Here is a 21,876-nt window from a genome sequence, read left to right on the forward strand (position 1 = left end):
ATATATATATATATATATATATATATAAAATAGCATCTTTAGTTAAATTAATAGTTTGACATTACAAACATCTGAAACAAGGTGATACATACTCTGTAAAAAAATATTCTTCATAGTTCTTTAATTTAAACAAAGTTTTACAAGAAAATACTATTTCATACTTCAAAATTTTGTTTAATTACTTTAATTTAATTGTTACTTGCCATTCCTCTGTAATTGTTTGTCAAATTTACTAGCAATTTCTGCATCACCACCACACACTTCAGCTTTAAATCGAGCGAATAAATCTGCAAATGGAACAAGACCAAATACACATACTCTTCATTCTCTGAAAACATAATAAATGATGCAGTTTCAGGTAAATTTATTTGATTTTAAGGACGTAAAGAGGACAGACAAAATGATACTGACAAAGAATAGTGATTTTATCGCAATGTATAAGTATTTTGTAAAAATGTGTCTTGTGCCTCAGATTTATGCACACACAAGCCTGGCAAATGCAGCACTGATTGATCTCTCTTTTCTGTCCCAGCATGACCTCTGGTAGTGTAGTGTGCAGGTGCATTTGGTCTGCACCCTTTGTGTTGGCATATGCAGTCGGAAAGCACAGCGATACAGTGACGCGCGGGAGCAAGAACAGATGGTTGTGCACAAATGCTCAGATTTACCTGCTGTCATGTCCTTTACTACACTGTAAAAAATAAGTGTAATTTTAACTGTAAAATTTTGCAAAAAAGCTACGGAAAAAAACTGTTAATAGGTTAACAGTGAGTTCCCGTACTATATACAGGGAAAAACTGTAAAATATCTAACCAGACATTTCATGTAATTTTACAGTAAAATGTTTTTTTACAGTGTACAGTCTAGAAGTGAAATGAATGTTCTGAACTTTTATGTTCTCATTACTGTAATACAGTATTTTTAGGCTTAATTTTCTTCATGCAAAACATAAACAAATATTTTAAATATAATGTTTCATATTATATAGTGCAATACAAATATAAAACATAACTTATATATTTTATTTCTTTAAAGTTTGACATTAAGTTTTCAATTTTGAAGTAGAAAGACTGAAATATTATTTTCTTGTAAAACATACTCCAAAAACAGAAAATTAAGAATTTCTTTTTGCATTGTGACATTATTTTCTTGACATTTTAACTATTCTGAATAATAAATATAATTAAAATCTGCAATACTGTATTTTTAGGCTTAATTTACTTTATGCAAAATATAACTAAACATAATTTTTCAATACAATATAATGTAATACAAATATAATATAAAACATAACTTAATTTGTTTCTTTTAAGTTTGAAATCAAATTTTCAGTTTTGAAGTAGAAAGAGGGAAATAGTATTTCTTGTAAAACATACTCCAATAATCTTTTTTATTTACAACATTGAAAAAGTATTTTATTACAGTGCATTGTTTTTGCTCTGTAACATTATTTTCTTGACATTTGACATTCTGAATTCTAAATATAATTAAAATCTTATTACTGTGTACAGTATTTTGACGCTTAATTTCCTTTGACGCAAAATATAACTACAATTTAAAAAAAAAGATTTTAAACATAAATAATTTAATATATAAATATAATATAAAACATAACATATATACTTTTTTATTTAAGTTAGGGGTGAAATATGATCCAGTTCTTGGCAGGTTTTTGTGAGATTCACCATCTTCGATCACTGGAAATACACAAAATGATCACGTCATGATTTCGTACTAGCAGGGAGTACATCCAATAACTAAGCTTTCGTAATTCATTCATTCATTTAGAAGTGTAGTTAAATTGAAGAGTCAGTATAATATTACAATGACAATTATATCTGTATAATGATGGAATAATGAAATAACAGGTGTGCACTAATGCTAATCACCCATTGTAACAAATGAAGATCATAATTGAAAATCCTAACCAAACATGAATTTGTTTTTAATATGCCGCTTGGCAGAAGCGTTCAGCGAGCACATCAGTTTAAGTAGCAGTTGACTTGTGGAGTAAATCACAGCGCGGTTCATCTGTTTTATATAAGCCACTCTGAGCAGATCTGCAGAACGAGACTGTTGAAGCTTCACACAATGTCGACACTCACGCGCTCAATTATTGCCGCCTACAAGTTATGACTGAAGTATCTCAAACAGCATCCGGTGGCCCACATTTTGAATGGACACATTGTTCTGAAAGGAAATGTATTCAAAGCTGTGACTTAGTGGTATAGTGGTGATCATGCAGGAAATATGAGTTTGAGTATGGCTTGTGTGTTGCTTTCTGATCTCGTTTACTTCTTGGCTACTCTCATATTTTCAATGTACTTTATTGTCATGATCGCTTTATATATACTTCTGCCAAATAATCTAAACTAAAGCAGTACAACAACAAAACATGCCAGAAAAAAACTGCAAACAGATGCAACAGATACTAATAAAAGGTCATTAAAATGTTATATTCTACACAAACGTTTTTTTTAAAGAAATTAATTACCTTTATTTAGCAAGGACACATTAGGTTGATCAAAAGTGTTTCGAGAGATTTCTATTTCAAATAAATGCTGTTGTTTTGAACTTTTTTATTCATCAAAGAATACTGAAAAATAGTATCACTGTTTCCACAAAAATATTAAGCAGCATATCAGAATGATTTCTGAAGGATCATGTGACACTGAAGACTGGAGTAATGATGCTAAAAATACAGCTTTACATCACAGGAAATTTCAAATGAAAACAGTACATTTAAATTGTAATAATATTTCACAATATTACTGTTTTACTGTATTTTTGATAAAAAAAACTGCCTTGGTGAGCATAAGAGACGTCTTTCATAGACATTACAAAACCTTCGAGTGAACATGAAATCAAAATTTACCTCGTTTACTTTCTTAATACACATTTCTGATCTCGTAAATGATTTTTAGTGAACATTATTACAAAAAAAATGGTTCATGGAAATGGATATGTCTGATTTAAGGTAGTTGCATAGTACAGTTTAATACTAATATTACTCTGAGGGAAAGATGATAACTGATGGACTGGAGTGGTGTGGATTACATGTGGATTATTGTTATGTATTTATCAGCTGTTTGGACTCTCATTCTGACGGCACCCATTCACTGCAGAGGATTCAATTTGAATTTAAAATTGTCAGTTGACTGCTAATCAAATAAGGAAAATATATAAATGATATTAATACAGATCTATTTAAATGAACAACAATGATAAAATACTCAAATTATAAGACACAAGACAAATGTTTTAATCTAAAGTCTGTTGTGAACAGACTCTTGTCTCTGGTCTGCAGCTACTGAAGCTCCAGTATGAACAATCAAACTCATAAAATCCCAGAAATATCTCAGGTATATTAATATAACTCTCATATATTAGCTTCTGATAAATGACCTTCTGAGGTCATTTTCCCCCTTGCATCCACTTATAGCTCAGATCAAAGCTCTTACGTTCACCGTCTCCTGATTCCTGAACTCACTGCTCATTTAGCCTGTAGGCAAAACATGGAAGCTGAATTAGGGCAGTATATGAATAAATATTTGGCATGACTTTTGGCTGAGAAGGACGCATCCGTGTATGATCAGATCCTCCACTGTGATTAAACAGATGGGCTCACATCTAACAACCCGCACATGGTAAATACTTCTGTATTTGGGGCTTTTAAAAGGATTTTAACACATTCATATGTGAGCCTATTTATTAATTTTAGTTTGATTATGATTTTTGAATTGTGATTAAATTCATTCGAATTTGAATTCAATTGAGCATCAAACCTCAAAATGTGGACTTTACAGGATAAAAACATATCCAGGTTATTAAAAACAACAACAAAATATATATATTTTGAAGCATATTTATCCATTTTAATTTGACTTTTTGCATTGTGATTGCAAAATAATGCCCCATTTTCCATAATATTTTTTTAAAATGCATCTGTAAGTTCTAGTTGTAAAGGTTTTTAAATAATTTTTTTAAATTACATTTTTAATTTTTAAATAATTTTTAAAATTCCCATTATTTTCAATGATGGTTCTCATTACTGAGAAAATATTATAAAGGAGCTGACAGAGAATTGAGAATCAAACCAAAAAACCTTACAGGACAAAACTATATCCAGGTTATAAAAATAAAATAAAATACAATAACTTACAAAAAGTATTGTTATACAATGAAGGAAATATTATAATGATGTACAAATTCAAAAAAATATTTCATGTTTTTCATTATAGTAATGAGAATGAAATACAGTAAGACATTTACATGTTTTTATGAGAATCAACCACTTCCATTAATAAGGAGTTAAAGTAAAAGTAGTTATAAGAACAGTGCATTGGTTGGAAATTTGGCAAGAAAGAAAGGTCTGGATTTCCCTCTTTGCTTCAAAAGCAGTATTGGTGTTGGGTTTCGCATCTGATTAGGGAGCGCAGAGGTTATAGCCTCCAACCAGGAATCTATCAACATCACTGTAGATCAATAGGCCTCTAGTGCTACTGATTTATCAAAGAGTTAATAGATAAATAAGGCAGGCTGGGGTAATGAGAGGTAATGGCATGATCGATAGCATGAACTAACCAGAAAACTGACATGCTCATTTAGATGACAATCAATGTGTGGCCTAATGATCTTCAGCAAGCTACGTTTCAATCAGACCCAAGTTAAGAGCATCCTATTCCTATTAACCTGCGCATGCACAGTCCATTAGCGACACATCAAAACATTGGGCTTTTAAAGAGACAGTTCAAACTAAAATTGTAATTATGTCGTTCATTTCTGCTGTGCAACACAAAAGATAATGTTCTCTGTGTTCTTTTACAACTCTAAGCTCCAAAAAGGACCAAAAAAAAAAAAAAGTTACCCAAAAATAGCACATATTTGCCCTTTTTGGAGCTAGAAAGCTCTTGTTGGAAAATAATTTCAAATGAAATGATATAGGTTTAGAACAACATGATGGATAGTAAATGACAAAAACAATTATTTATGGATGAACCATTTAATTAAGTGACTGACGCACCTATTTGCATTTAAATTCGCATATCAATCTTTAACAATATGTCTTTACTGAAGATGTAGTCTTTATAATAGGTTTTCCTGTAAGCCTCTTTGTTCTTGTAATCAAATTTAAAGGAAATAAAACTGAATGCCCTGACAAGTGACAAGCGTGGGGCATAAACCACAAGCCAGATGAGATAACAACTAAAAGCGCTTGTTAGAAAAGCCTCTTATTTCTTTCTTGTTCATGGTAAATTCATGAATGTCACTTTGATTAATGAGTGTTGACCATTCTGATAAAATTAGATACTTTATCTGTTGTCAAGGGATCTGGTCGGTGAGACCTACTTGTGGTTGCACAAAATTTTACAGCACAGAAAACGCTGGTGAGACGTCTAGGGAACAAAAATATCACACTTACACAAAATACAGAGTTCTGGCATGAAACTCTAGATGGCGCAGTCCGATAGGTCTAACTCAATCTGACCTAATGATATCATTATCACATGGCACAGCTGATTGGTTCTCTCCTGTATCGGTAGCCAATGAGCTCGCTGCTCAGCATTCAAATATATGAATAGTGTTTGCCGTAGCAGTTGCAGCTTGCTTCAGAAACCCTCCATCTTCCCTAGCTCCACCTGTATAGATCTGCTACGAGGTGATTCATTTATGCTATATGGGGGTTATTTCATGTATGTTATATTTGCAGCAGCAATATTTCTTACATGCTCACAGCAGCATGTTGTGGATGTATTAGCAGTAGCAAGTCTCGGTACTTGCTCTGCCGCAGCAGCAGCAGCAGCGTAGCAGATCTATTCCGCCAAGACCAAATACATTAACACTGTCATGTACATTACCATGCCAATCCCTCCGAGAGTTGTCATGACAGAAATATAATTACTGTCAAAATTGAGTATTTATAGAGTGAATTCATTATTGCTCATACTTGTTTTGAAAAAATACCCAACACAGTGAAGTAAAAGCTTCTCAAAATAAAAATACCCCGATAAAGTACAGATACTTAATAAATACTTAAGCACACACAGTAACAAAGTAAAAATACTTAGTTACACCATTGCTCATAATACCCTGGAAACCACCAGACAACTCCCAAGCAGCCACATAGCAGCATGTCGACAACCAATCAGAACATCTTAGCAACCACATGACAACACCCTGGAGACACCCAAATGCACATGTAAAAATCAAGTTTTGCTAGGACTTGACAGATTTTTTGTGAAAAGGTGAAATCACTTTTTCAGGCATGTTCACCAAACATAAAAAGGCCAAAGAGAGAGAGAGAGATGCAGTGAAGCACACTGCTCGTCTCCCATAGCAACCCTGGCATTTCTAGTGCATTTCCTGATACATGATGTTCTGTTTTGGAAGGTTACACTGACATGCTAGTTAGCATGTGCCAAGCTCACCAGAAACACAGGAACAGACAAAAGAGGACTGTATTTTTAGGAATGGCCTAACTAGGTCATGTGCTTCACGGCCAAGAGAAAGCTGTGAAAATGGCTGCTTTCCCATCACTGCAGAGAGCGTGTGCTTTTCATGTGGATCGAACGCATTTCAGTAGATAACATTCAGCTTTCAGAAATGACTAAAAGAAATTATATGTATCAGTCTTACTGTCTGTTGCATTATAAAAAAAAAGAATTTGAAATCAAGATATGTATTAATTAGTCATTGGAAAATAGAAATAATTTGATGATCAATAAAAAAAATTAAAATGTTTTTCTACAATGAAGATTTAAAATCAACATGAAATCAATTACTTTAAAATATTAATAATAATTTTGATTTAAAAAAAAAAAGAAATGTTTCTTGAGCAGCAAATCAGCATATTAGAATGATTTCTGAAAGATCATGTGACACTGAAGACTGGAGTAATGATGCTGAAAATTCAGATTTGCATCACAGGAATAAATTAAATTTGAAAATATATTCATATTGAAAACAGTAATTTTAAATTGTAACAATAATTCATTATTCATTAATTTTTTTAATCAAATAACTGCAGCCTTGGTGAGCATAGAGACTTCTATAAAAAATAATCTTATCCTATCTAAGATTTAAAAAATCTTAGCGACCCCAAACATTTGAATGGTAGTAAATATATACAGTATATTTTCCTCTTAGAAAGAAAGTAAAATTGGTTGTGAACATTGTTTTATGTTGATTTATATAAATGGCATGCAAAAATAAGTAACAAAACCATTATGAGATGACATCCAGCTTTGAAATGACTCTGAAAGTCATTCTCTGAATAGGAATATATTCATGAGGTCATGGGCTTGTAAAGCGATCAGTCTGCGGCTGATCCCCTTCACCTTTACTAGGAAAAGTCCAGGCTTTGTGAATCTGATCTCTAAGCCTTCAGAGTTCAATAAGGCACCACTACATACTTGAATTATACAAGAAGATTATATTTTTCAAAGGATTTATTTTTAATACAACCAGTGCTCTACCTGGCGGCAACGTTATCACAACATTTTTATTCAGTCTGATATGGAGAGGATTTGATATAACTTGCTTTGCCGCTCAGACAGATATACAAGAATAACATGAATATTTCACAATAACTTGTCCCACAAAGTTTGTGCTACAGACATGAATGATATCTTAATTCATGCGACTTATGAAGAGATGTGTGATCATGAAACACAATTTTTATGTGCTGGACAATAAACATTCCCACAAAATTACACTGAAGGAGTGACTAAAATCAGAGACTTGGCTCCAATAAGAACCACATAGCAACAAGCTAAAAATTCATAGTAAATCATCTAAATGAGTTGGTTTGGCGAACTTACCTTTCTTTCTTTGTTTCAGACCCAGAGGGCCGCAGGTTAAAGGGCATTCAGAGGAGTACAGAGACAGGGCTGGCCGTAGAGATGCCCAGCCGTACGGTCCGGCAGGCGAGCCACGAGTCCATCGAGGACAGCATGAACAGCTATGGCTCGGAGGGAAAGTGAGTATTATAAATCAGGACTTCTCAAAATACTACATTTCTTTTAAAGAAATAGTTCACACAAAAATGAAAATTTGCTGAAAATTACTCACCCTCAGGCCATCCGAAATGTAGATGTGTTTGTTTCTTCAGATTTGGAGAAATGTATCATTACATCACTTGCTCACAAATGGACGCTCTGCAGTGAATGGGTGCCGTCAGAATGGGAGTCCAAACAGCTGATAAAAAAACATCACAATAATCCACAAGTAATCCAAACGAACGCAGTCCATCAATTGACTTCTTGTGAAGCAAAAAGCTGCATGTTTGTAAGAAACTAATCTATCATTAAGACGTCTTTAACATTAAACTGTCGCTTCTGACTTCTAAATCCATAATCCATAATAACGCTTCCTCCAGTGAAAAGTCCATCCCCAGTTGTCCTCTCACATCAAAGTCCACATAATAGTTTAGAACTGTTATGGTTTGTAAACTGTGCTTGATCTGTGTATATTTCTCTCCTGATTCAGATGAGACGACTTTTTCACTAGAGAAAGCAATATTATGGATATTATGGACTCGTATTTTAGCTGGAAGTGATGGTTTGAAGTTAAAAACATCTTAATGGATTTGTTTCTTACAAACACAAAGCTTTTCACATCATAAAATGTTAATTTATGGTCTGGAGTGGTGTGGATTACTTGTGGATTATTGTGATGTTTTTATCAGCTGTTTGGACTCTCATTCTGACGGCACCCATTCACTAATATTATAAAAAATAGCCATCATCACAATGATGACTCACTTTAAAACTGCAACAATCAATACTGAAAGTGAAAAACAGACTGCTTCCAAATATAGAATCTGTTATTTTGCAACCACATTTAGTTTGTTATCAGTTTGATCAGGTGATGCATTTGATGGGATAAATATAGGAAAGAGTGTTGCATGACATTGTGGAAAAGTGCAGGTGAGATGAGAAAAGAGCTTCAGAAATCACACAGCCTTTGGATATATTCAGCTACAAGTTTCATCCAGACAAATCTTCCCTTTTCTTTTTCTTCCTTTCCAACAAATCTACAAAAAAAACAAGAAATATTTTTTTCTATCTTTTGACAGCCTTAGTATTTTTATTTAAAAAATCTGTTTCGTTATTATCAGTATAACAAAACATAATTAAAATCTGGAATCTACTTAAATACCCTTTGTTGTGAATAACACTGTTATATAGGAATCACAGATCTCACATTCCTGTTTTATTGGTTTTGGACATTGCATGTGTTATTGCCTGACATTTCTCTAGAAACAGGGATGTTCATCCAGAAACTCTCAGGAGCTTATATCTTATATCGAGCAATAAATACAAAGTGTTTGAGGTATCCCTATAAGTTACATAACCAACAATATAAACCCCTCTTCTCAGTAATAAACCTTTTCTCTGCCGGCTCCATTTCTGAATGAAATCCAGAGTTCAGACCTTCTGTGTAGATGTGCTATAAACTCATTTCAGATCTGGACTTTGTCTGGAGTGTCACATCAAAGCCGCAAGTCTTATTTTAGCTCTGTGGAGGACAAAAGCTGTTTAACTTCAATTCCAATGTGCCAGAAAGTTTTGCACAAGTTTGGATATATAAATGGAGAAGATATTTGCTGGTTTGGGCTAGTTTGAACCAGGGCTATTATCGTTATCTAAAACTAAAACCATAAATAAAAAAAAATTCCTGTTACTTGAAAATAGCATATAACATATGAAAAAAACAATTACACTTATTTTATTTCAGCTAGTTGCCAAGTCAACAATTCTCATTTTCAATTAGTTTTAAGTTGAAGTAATATTTAATTTAAATAAAATTTTAATAATGCTCTTTTTTTTCATTGAACAAACTAATATTTTAAATTAATTATCAACCATTACTGGTAACACTTTACAATAAGGTTCATTAGTTGTCATTAGTTAACATGAACTAAGAATGAACAATACTTCTACAGCATTTTTTAATCTTAGTTAATGTTAATTTCAACATTTACTAATGCGTTATTAAAATCAAAAGTTGTACTTGTTAACATTAGTTAATGCACTGTGAATTAACTATAATGAACAAACGGTGAACAACTGTCTTTTCATTAACTAGCATTAACAAAGATGAATAAATACTGTAATAAATGTATTGTTCATTGTTCGTTCATGTTAGTTAATACGTTAACTAATGGAACCTTACTGTAAAGTGTTTACCAATAGATAATAAAATATCAAAGCAAGTGGCATTTATTTTAAAGAAAGATTGCACAAGGACACTTTTCATACAAAACATGATAAAATGAACAATAGATATTTGGTTCAAAATGAAGACAAAACATGTTGGGACACTTTGCAGTTGCCAAAAGCTAAAATAGAAAGATGATATAAACTTTAAATAGATTCATGAAGATTTTTCAGGCAAAACCATTAAAATAAGAACCACTCATTAATGACAAAAACTTCTGAAATGCGCTTGCAGACAGTTCACTTCAAAACAATATGTTCAGTTACATAACTATAACGATAGGTTGTGCTCAACTGACGGTCTATTCTGCATAAATTTCCCCTCAAACTCTTTGTCCAATACCCAGAGCTCCATTAGAAATTCACAAACAGACAAAAAACTCCCCACAAACCTTATGTAATGTAGTTGGATGCACTTCCTGTGCAGCTCCATCATGGGAGTAAAATCCAGCCCAGTTCAGCGGGATTACTGCGCAGTTTATGGAGCATGGGGATTACAGTTTTGGCTGCCACCACTGAGGATATTTTACCATATTACATAGCATCTTATGCATCATGAATACGTAACAGAGTAAAACATATTTGACATAAACACTCACTGTCAGTCTGGGCTTTGCAACCGTGATGGAAACTTCTACAGAAGTTTCTGTAATATTTATTCAGTATCTAGTGTTTATTTTTATCTGTTTCCATTGTGTGTAACTTGCCTTTTATGCAAGATGAAGTTGGGCTTTTTGCCTTTAAATACTTTAAATGTTATGAAACAGTATATAAAAATGTATAAAACATTACAACTTTAAAAAAAAATCTGAAAAAGCTTTGCAAAGCATTATACAAGGAGCATTATTAAAACATTAAACTAAGCATTGTATAAAAAGTTGTAAAACATTATGAAGAGTATATGTATAAAGAATAAAAATTATAACTTCACTGAACATTACACCAAAAATTATTAAAATATTTTAAAAAGTACTAATTTCTTTAGTTTCCACTGCAAAACCTTACATTTAAATTGAACTTATAGTCTGTTGACTCCAAAAGAAATTGTGAGCATCATCTTGCTGCAGCTGTTAAACAGCTATAGAATGTTTTTTAGTTGTTTTATAGGTGCTTTTGCTTTATTAAAACACAAATAGTATGAATCTACATTAAAGACTGATGCACGTTCTCAGTTACACTTACAAAGATCTGAATCTCTTGCATGTCTGACCTGAACAACTCCAACTTTTGTCAGTAAAAATGTCTTATTTGGGGAGCAAGAAGTGCAAAAGAGGTCACTTTAGTGACATTTATGTAATGGACCTGTCAAGATGCCCTAGAAAGCGGCAAGCACCGATCTAATGCCCTAATTATAACTCCAAAAGCAAAACTGCTCATGGTGCATGGACCAAAAATATAATCATATTAGATGTCCTAAATAAAAATCATATTTGATACATTTTTTGTAAGCTAAACTGAAATGCAGTGAATTAAATATGAGTGCAAAAGTGAATTCCCTCAAGTTCACACAGCAAAAAAATAACCATGGGTTTGACATTTGACATCCAAGAAGTGTCCAAATACTTAATTACGAACAAACTTATTTTTTTGTGAAATGTGCATGTTATATCCTTCTTTAAAATCAATGCCATTTCATATGCAATGAAATTCATACATTTTTAAGTGTTCAAATACTTTTTGGGGCCTGTGATGTTGAGATCTATATTCAATAAATTCTCAAATAGTAGGTTAAAAATCTAGCTAAATTGAGAGACATAAATGTAATTAAACAGCAGATTGTCTTCATTTAGGGTTATTATAGTTAACTAAAATTAAAACCATAAAAAGTTTTTCATTGCTTCAAATTAAATATATAAATCAAATAAAATATACAAACCCTTAAACTAATTTATTTCAGCTAGCTGCCGAGACAACATCTCTCATTTTCACTGCTGAACTTGATACAGTAACATAAAATAAAAATTTATAAAAACTATATAGACATATTTAAAAACAACAAAAACTAATAAAAAAGACAAAAACACACAACAAAATTATTAAAACTTTACTTTAAAAAAAGAAAGAAAATAGAACATATATAAAAAGTAATTCAAAATATTGATAAAACTATACTATACTATAACTGACCTCTGAACTGATCTCACTGACACTAAAATAATCTGTCCCCACCACATTTAAAAATAAGTCTGCGCTCTATTTCAGATGTATAAACACTTCCTAAATACCTTTCACCTTTTCTCCAGAAAACAATAACTCCTGTACTTGCATGCAGGAACGGAGCATCTGTCTTAAAAAGTTTGCATGCAAAGAATACCAGAGCGCCAGAAGAGCAGCACAGAGACAGTGATATATAAAGCAATTGAGAGCAGTGCGCTGAGCACTGATTAACACATAACCCAGACAAATGTTTATTCTAGTGACATCAAGAATGTGGCGTGTAATATGTGAAGCAGAGATAGGTGTATTTGTCACTCTCCGAAGCGGTTGTAGTAATGCATGTGTGTTTACTGATGACTGCTGCTGACGCCAGTGCACGCAGGGCCAGTGACTAATAATGACTCTCCGTTTTGCCAGATAGAATGATGAAATGTCACATGCAAGAGAGGAAGAGGGTGAAAGGAATAGTTTGTCCAAAAATTAATGTTCTGTCATCATGTACTCACCCTCAAACCCAAACCCAACCCAAGCTTTCTTGTGTGGAACACAAATGGAGATGTTTTGAAGAAAGAAATATTGGTCCTAATAATGAAACACACACACACACACACACACACACAAACCCTTAAAAGTAGTCCCACTTTATATATATATATTAGCCTAGTCTCATTTTCCAGTAAATACCCTTTAGTCTCATTTTCCAGTAAATACCCTACCATTGAAATGTTTAGTGTCGGTAAGATGTTTGAATTGAAGATACAATAAAAACAGTAATATTATTATTAATTACAATTTAAAATAACTTTTTTCTATTTTAATATTTAATATACATATTTTTTCAGGATTACTATGAAAAATGTTTTAAAAACATTACCTTTTTATAACTTTATAAAGTTTTAAAAACTTTATAAATGACTTTACTGTCATTTTTTATCATTTTAATGCACCCTTGCTAAATAAAATATTAATTTCTTAGATAAAATAAAATCTTATTGTAGTGTTCTGTATATCTAGAAATAGTTTTAAAAACTTTATAAATGACTTTACTGTCATTTTTTATCATTTTAATGCACCCTTGCTAAATAAAAGTATTAATTTCTTAGATAAAATAAAATCTTATTGTAGTGTTCTGTATATCTAGAAATATTCAAAACAAGCTAAATTTACTAAAGATGCAACACTGCATAGAATATTAAGGCTTCATTTCAACATTGTTATTCAAATCATGTGAAAAAAACTTGTTTTAAAGGTACTTAATATCTTAATATCTTATGCAGTTTTGTGCATAAAGTAAAATTATTTGTTCAGATTTTAATTGGAAATTTTTGAAAAGACACAAATAAGTTGTATGGACCACTTTTCTGATTCTTCTGTCGTGATGTGGTTATATCGACTGTGTGACAATTCTCCGTTTGTATTCCAAAAGGAAACAAAACCAAGGGGTGTAAATGATGACGATTCCTTCAAGAACAGAGAGACAAGCAGATAGAGACACCAGACGAGAGACTAAATGATGAACTAGATATTGACTTGGGCCAAAGAGACAGGATGGAGTGAAAAATGAGCAAAAGAACTAGGAGGCGATGAAAATGGCATCTCTTGGGATGCCCAGTCTGAGCATTAGGCATCAGGATTGTCTGGACCCTCCCAAAAGCATTTTAAAAATAGACCTGTGCGGAGACGGCAAGCGAAAGAGACAGAACCAGGACCATGGGTGGAGGGGCGCTGGAGGGAATCGAGGTCAAACCGCAGAAAGAAAATTAATTATGAATCCGTCCACATTAGTATGGAGGATTATTGAGAACAAACACAGAGGAATGGGAATGGAGAAAGGAGGACTGAAGGAGGAGAAGGACAGTGATATAGGAGCGCCTATACATTTAAAAAATATATTATTAAAGAAGAAATGTGTAATTTTTGTGCAGAAAGGCAAAAATAATGAAGATTTTCGAACAGGTTTCCTTAATACTCACCCCATCTGCAATTGGTCGGTCAAAACAAATAATAACAAGCTCATGCCATTCGTTCAGCCAATGTTGCTGTATTAGACTGGCCGGCATGCTCAAATAAAATTTAAAATGTTTCAGGGGAATCAACCTGCTCAGTTATAGTTAGAGGAAAAGAAGTAAAAATGAGTAGCATGTCTTTTAAAAACAAGATCTGCCTGCAACTTTTACATCTTCACACAGGATGTAAAAACACCTTATGTTGGGGTGGTTACGTTTGCTCAAACAAGCACCCTTTTGCCATCTTTGATCCCTTTCTTTTTCTTTTTTTGCTTGCAGAAGGAAAACACACTTTTTGCCACCACCATCTGTTTCTGTATCTAAAATGGATCTTGTTACAAAAAATCAGACCTAATTAATCTCATCCGAGCACAAGTGGCTGCTTTCTGTTTGCTAATAAAAATGTGAAAAAGCTATGATAAGCAATATGCGATTCTTCACCTGTGTAGATAGCTAACATTACATCAATTTCCTTAAGAGGATCTTCCTTAAGATTAAAAAAAGATATCATGTATAAAAAAATAATAAAACGTTCTAATGGAGCATTACTTCATAAGTGAGACAAGCAGGTAAATGGCTATTTTAATTCAAAATATAATATAATATACACTCTAAAAAATGCTGGGTTAAATATAACCCAGCGCTGGGTTAAAAAGAGACAAACCCAGCTATTGGGTTGTTTTGACTAATATAATATAATGGCATAGATTAATATAATTAATTAGGAATACTTAAAAATGCATTATACTATTAAATAAAATTATATCAATTATATATAGGACCTATTTTAATGTATTAAAGTTATTTTATATATACTGTCAAAATATATTTTATAGGCTAATATGTAATACTTTGACAGTATATTAAAATCAATGGTATACATTAAAATCAGTGGTTCTTAAGTAATTAGTTTATTTAATCATAAAATACATCAAGTATACATTAGTCATGTAGGCTACCTTTGTCTTTTTGCTTTAAATATTGTTTATAATTTTGCGAATAGAATTGGAGCTTGTTGGTTTAGCTTAAGGCTTAGAATTCTTCATCGAAGATGTTTTAGGGGGAGAAAATAAATCTGAAGAATAATTTTGGAAGGCTGATGAAAAAGTGGGCAGTCACTGTTGTGCTATTAGATGAAGGCCAGACCTCCTGTTTCAAGAGGTTGTGAGGGTGAATATGACATCTCCTAGAAACACATATACTGAAGTAATTAATTTTTGGCCGCATACATCTCAAATCTGCCTATAGGAACAGGAAAGCAGTATGATTATATGCGTGTGCGCTGGCTTTGCTCCAGCAGAGCACTCGGCACTATCAAAGCAGAGCTTCACTGTCAGGCTTAAAGGCTGTCTATCTTCATTACATAAAAGAGAAGTGCCTTCCACTCATCGATCCCGTCCCATCACAGAGCTAAGCCGTTATCAGTTCAGCCATCGCAGAATAAAGGAAAACTTGTAATGTCCGTCATACATGCTCATCTAATGTGAATCTTCAAAGCCATCACAAGCAACACACATAGCAACATCAATCTGCAAAATAATAGAGTTTGTCGAATCCTGAAAGCTAGAGACGGTGAGCTGAATATGAAATAAACAAATTGATTGGAAATAAACTCAGTGCACACAAAATGTTCTGATCATTATTTTAATGAAGCATTATATGTATTCTATCCAGCAAAATATGTGGCGGACAAAATAGAGCACTCATGAATAAAATCAATGCAAACTTTCACAGTAACACCGCCCTGTTTTCTTCCCTTTAGTCTGAACTACAGTGGAATGTGTTTAGCATCAGATGCCCAGTTTAGTGACTTTCTGGATGGGATGGGACCTGCTCAGTTTGTGGGCAGACAGACATTAGCCACAACTTCAATGGGTGAGTGCACTTACAGTATATACATCAAACAGTTAATGCTGTCTCACATCGTAATGTAGTACAAGTGAACTCTTTTTTTATGCAAATAAAAGTTAGCCATATAAAAATACACATTTTTGTATTTTATTGTGTCAAATGATCATTAAAATCATGCATTATCTTTTTAAATGTGTATATGTAACTAAAGTGATGGAGAGAAATCAACATCTTTTTATATGCACAATAACTGGTTGGTAATTGTCAGAGCTGCTTGTCAAAAGGTTGTTTGTATGACAAAATATTAAATAAAATAGAAATTAGTATGCGTGAGAAGAGATGTACTTCTATTTTGATGCTTCCAAAAAATGATAATGAAAAATAATTTTCAAAAGCCTGAATCACTGATATAATTAAAGAAGCAAAATCTGAGATATAGGTTAATGAAATAACAAATTGTGCAGAATGTAATTTCAAGAAAAGCTTACCAATACTTATTTAATTCTCAAATGTTGTTGGAGTATGTTTCTGTAATATGAAAGACATAGTCCCTGAGATATAAACAATAACAGAACATGTTTATATGGTGGCTGTTTAGCCAAAATGACCAATGAGCATCCAGGACTCAAACTATCAGTTTATAATCAATAAAATAACATTAACGGAAAAGAGACGGAAATGTTACGCCCCTCACATACTGTTGATGCCGTGTCCGGCCGGAGCGACGAGACATAAACATTAAAACCCATTACAAACGAGGCATTTGTTGCAGTGTAAATACAGGCATTGTAATTAAAATACTGTTAACACTTCACAATAAGGTCTTATTAGTTAACATTAGTTAATGCATTTACTAACATTAACTAACAATGAACAATACATTTGTTACAGTATTTATTCTTTGTTAACGTTAGTTAATAAAAATAGAACTATTCATTTATAGTCCATGTTATCTCAGGTCCATTAAATAATATTAACAGATACAACATTTGATTTCAATAATGCATTAGTAAATACATTGTTATTAGTTTTTCATTGTTAGTTCATGGTAACTAATGTAGTTATCTAATGTTAACAAAGGAAACCTTGTTACAAAAATATTAAAATAGCTCAAATCAACACAATGCTGTTGAAAAAGGAAGAAATAATGTCACTTGACACTCGTTAACGTGCATACTGATGTTTGCAGGAGATGTTGAGATCGGTCTGATGGAGAGGAACGGACAGCTGGAGGTGGAGATCATTCAGGCTCGAGGACTCATCATGAAGCCTGGATCTAAGGGCCCTCCAGGTGATTCTTCATCAGACAGAGGGATGAGCCTGATAGAGCGATTAGATTCATTTAGCCAGAGCACAAAACTGACTGCAGATGTTTATAGTCTGGTTCTCAAATACACAAGTTTCTCTTAGATTGTTTTCCTATTCTTATCTGAATATTCATTATCCAAAAGTGTGCGTGTGTGTTTTGAAAAAAGAGAGGAAATTGAAAAGAGATGTCTAAATCGGTGGCTCTTTAAAGTTATTTTCAATATCTAGTGTATTTCAAGGACGCCGTTTGAATTATTATATTTTTTGTTTCCTCTTCCCTTTCAGCGGCCTACATTAAAGTCTACCTTCTGGAAAACGGCATCTGCATTGCCAAAAAGAAGACGAAGTCCGTCCGGAAATCGTTAGATCCCCTTTACAATCAAGTCCTTGTTTTTTCAGAGAGCCCGCAGGGAAAGGTTGTACAGGTAAACTTGATTTTTTACCTTTTCTGAAGAAAATGAGGGTTACTTGTGCAAAACTCGCTGCAATGAGGCTATGGTCCATCAGAGGGATTTTTACACATTGCTGTGCGATTGCAAAGAAGTTCTGGGTGGTTTCTCTTGCTAATTTGGTTGTTAGAAATGGCTTACATTTTATTGTCCACCAAGCAAAAAATGTCCAAGTACTTTAATATTTAACATTAGGGGTGGTTTAAATCTCAAAGGCTAAGTATGAGCAATAGAAATAGTGTTGCTTGCCTTATAAAACTGCATCATACTTGAATTTCCTGATGCACTTAACAGTAAGGTGTCAAGCACTTCAAATGCATCTGTCTAGTTGGCTATTTAAATGACAAAGAAAATAGGCTCTAATTTACAGCAAAGTTTACCCAAGTCTTTTCCAATTTGGTGTAATTTCCCTGTAGGTGACGTGATGTCAGTGCATGATCATTTCTTATGCATTCCCTCCATCATTTGGAGAACTGGCGAAGAAACAGCAATGCAGTGAACACTTTATTTTTAGCAGCGGTGACGGAATAGGGGGAAACATTTCATATCTCTCTGAATTAGACATTTTTCTAAGGACAACATTTATGAAAGTCTGTCACAACAAACATTAAAGGTTAGAACAGACTGCAGGATGTTCAGGAACATCGAGTGGTGGGAAAAACATCATTTGCATGTTTATTCACTGGTTTACGGCGTCCTCCATCCAAACATCTGTCATTATTATGTAATCTAAGGGAACTTTTAGATTGATCTAAGATAAATTATTCTTCAAAATTTGCACACGTTCATTATCATATTTGGAAATTCAAGTTATTCAGTTTGTGCTGCAAGATGGATGAATCACACAAAAGCTGTCAAGAACATGTCCACGTCATCTTACATCAAAAAAAAAAAAAAAATTTTTTTTTAAATAAAAACAGAGAGAGGAATTTGATTTGCTTAAAGAAAATGTAGCTATTTAAGGATCTTTTGCATTGTAACATTATTTTCATGACAATAAAGCACATTTCCCCCCAATTCTCATGACTGCAATGCAAAAACATTGAATTTCTATTACTTTAATGCAGAAAAAATATGATGTACTCTTTTAATTTTAAAAGAATTATGTACCATGAAAGAATTTGTTGATTTAATCAGCATCTGGATTTGTGCTGGATTTAAAGCGTTTTCAAAAATGTTCATGAAAAAAAAAAAACTCCTAAAAAAAAGCTCCCTTAATGTCACAGCTACACTGTATTAAACACACGAAGACGAAGAAGAAGGTTTATAAAGTCTTTAATTCAACACACATGCTGCGTCTCAATGTGCCTACTTATACTACGCCCTTAAAGTATGTACTCTTTTGGTGAAGAAAAAGTACACACTTTTGAGTGTGTAGTAGAAGAGTAGGCAAGCTTTGGGACATACTATCACGTCACACAACTGCGTCTCTGTCACACCTGTTTACACGCACCTTGTCAAACTGGCCTGTCAATCATCTTGTCACAGTTTATCCTCCACATTGCATTTCTTACTACCGTACTGGAGAGAAAAGTAGCAGCACATTGATCTGCTAGTCGCGGGTCTTTCATGCGGAGAACTCTGCTCATATTTTCTGCATAATGATGCATTTCAAAGTTAACGACCAAATGGATGCAGATGAAATATAACACGGATAACAATAAATAAATATTTTTTTTATCAGGTTAAATGTTGATTATTAGTAACTCGAACCCCTTTTTGTAAACCTCTCTACGTAACCGTCGATCGCACGCATCCGCCACGTTTGTAGTTTTTCTAACTCGTTTTATTCGTGTTTGTAGTTCTTGACCGAATCCTTCGCCAAAGCGCAATGGATTGTGGGCAATTTTAGCCATTAGAGTGTGCATGGATCCACACTTAAAAAATCGACCTGAAATAGTAGACCACTTTTGGCATACTCTTTTCAACATACTATGCTTTGGGACACACTTATTCTAATCTCACATACTATTTAGGATGGATAGTATGAACATTGAGACGCAGGGACGGGGTAGCATAAACGCAGACGAGACCGGACAAACTAGAACTGAACATTACTGAACCAAACAAGGATAATGAACTACACACACCTGAACAAAATGACACAATTAACTCAATGAGGGGGAACATGCAAGAGGAAAACAACAAAGTCCAAACTGAATGACACGTGACAATTAACGCTTCTAAAATAAGCTTTATTTTCTTTCTTTATTCACCCAGAATGATGGAATTAACAAAAAATGACCATGGATTATGGTATACATTTTTTTTGAGAATTCTGAAATGAACTACGAGGATTATATAGACATTAAAAAAATGTAGAATATTATAGTCAAAAGTACTTTTCATTGTTCCTTATGATAAAATAATGCTTCCATTTCTCATGAACAGGTCATCGTTTGGGGAAACTATGGCCGGATGGATCGTAAATGCTTCATGGGCGTGGCCCGCATCCTATTGGAGGAGCTAAACCTCTGGAATGCTCTAGAATTTCTTCGGAACAAATGACCTTTCTGCAATATTCCAGAATTGACCAGAGAGGAAATGCTCTTTTTCAGCCTCTGAGAAAAAGGCAAAGGATGCAGACCAGACGTCTGGGCTTTATTTTAGCTTTCAACACATTAGCTTGTGATGGTCTGTATGAGGAAACATCCTCAATTTAGAGCTGATTTCCAGAAAGCAGGTAAATGTTTGTGCAGTCGTCACAGTGGGTGCTGCAACGGATTGGATGAAACAGATGGGTTCGTGCAATATGACATACAATAGAGAGAAGAATGTATCACTAATAAAAGGTAATTAACAATACAAGAATAGATATATGTCTTAAAAAGATTCAATGTGTGTAGTTTGAAAAGAGTCGATGTTTGTAGTTCATGATTTCGTTTGCACACGGATCTTTTTCTGTTTGTGTCTCTTCCGTTTCGTCTTTCTCATTACTGAACAGTGCCAATGCTGCCAGCGAGTGGCTTTATTTGTGGTTAGTGTCTATATTCAGTGACTACAGGCGTTATGAATCAGTAGTCTAAGCAGACACATATTTAAAAAGACTAATTTTCCACAATCTTTTCCCGAATGGTGACATATTCCAGAGTACTTTTTTCCCCCACTAATATTATATGGGAAAATTAAAATGGATGCAAGATGCTGAAGTAACATAGTGATTATGAAATAAATGTGAGTAAATGATATACTTAGAGTTATAACTACAGTAGTGGTCGACAGATGTGAGGTTTTTAATGGCTGAAACCAATATCTAGAGAGCAGAGTGGCATAAACAGACATGATATATATACATTATATACATAATTTTATGATGACATGTACATGAAATGAATGAATTTAAATGAACACATTTTCAGAAAAATCAGAAAAATAGAAAATTTGTTCTATTCATAAGGCTGTGGTTTTTAAAACGAACAGTAGGCAGAATGACCACTTCTGTAAAAAAATAAATAAAAATCAAATATTGGTCAAATTAATCGCCATGGCCGATATTGAAGAGTCTATTACTAATTATTAAAAGATCATTTAGTTTTGCACTTTATAATCTTAAATGTCTTTCTTATAAGTAACCGCTAGTTTGGGATAAGCCAAAGTTCATTTTCTTCTTTATATTATGATATTATTTGTGACTACGGGATGCAGAATCTTTAGTAGCAATGATAAGGTTGTAGCATTAGATAGTAGCATACGCATGAAAGGCATCTTAGTTTGCCACCGTCTAATGAGATTTTGCATGGAATTGATTGATACCGGATTATAGAGCGTTTTCGCTGGCAGTCGAGCAAACATGTAGCAGCGGACGATCAAACGAAAATACTGTTACATCGCACTGAGATGTGCTGTGTGCCGTCCTGACGCAAGATCAGCCTCGGGGATTAACAA

At 33.4% G+C, this 21,876-nt stretch overlaps 1 protein-coding gene across 1 annotated transcript in view; it reads left to right on the forward strand.

Moving 5' to 3' along the window:
• Positions 1-21,876, forward strand: part of LOC107708122 (regulating synaptic membrane exocytosis protein 4-like) — a 37,926-nt gene that overhangs the window by 8,014 nt on the left and 8,036 nt on the right. Inside the window, exons 2-5 of the mRNA XM_016512269.1 lie at positions 7,840-7,978; positions 16,146-16,258; positions 17,424-17,525; positions 17,828-17,967. Of these exons, the coding sequence (XP_016367755.1) occupies positions 7,840-7,978; positions 16,146-16,258; positions 17,424-17,525; positions 17,828-17,967 (494 nt within the window). The remainder of the gene's footprint in view (positions 1-7,839; positions 7,979-16,145; positions 16,259-17,423; positions 17,526-17,827; positions 17,968-21,876) is intronic.

This window comes from Sinocyclocheilus rhinocerous, unplaced genomic scaffold (assembly GCF_001515625.1).
Source record: "Sinocyclocheilus rhinocerous isolate Xijiao unplaced genomic scaffold, SAMN03320098_v1.1 scaffold113, whole genome shotgun sequence".
NCBI classification, from domain to species: domain Eukaryota; kingdom Metazoa; phylum Chordata; class Actinopteri; order Cypriniformes; family Cyprinidae; genus Sinocyclocheilus; species Sinocyclocheilus rhinocerous.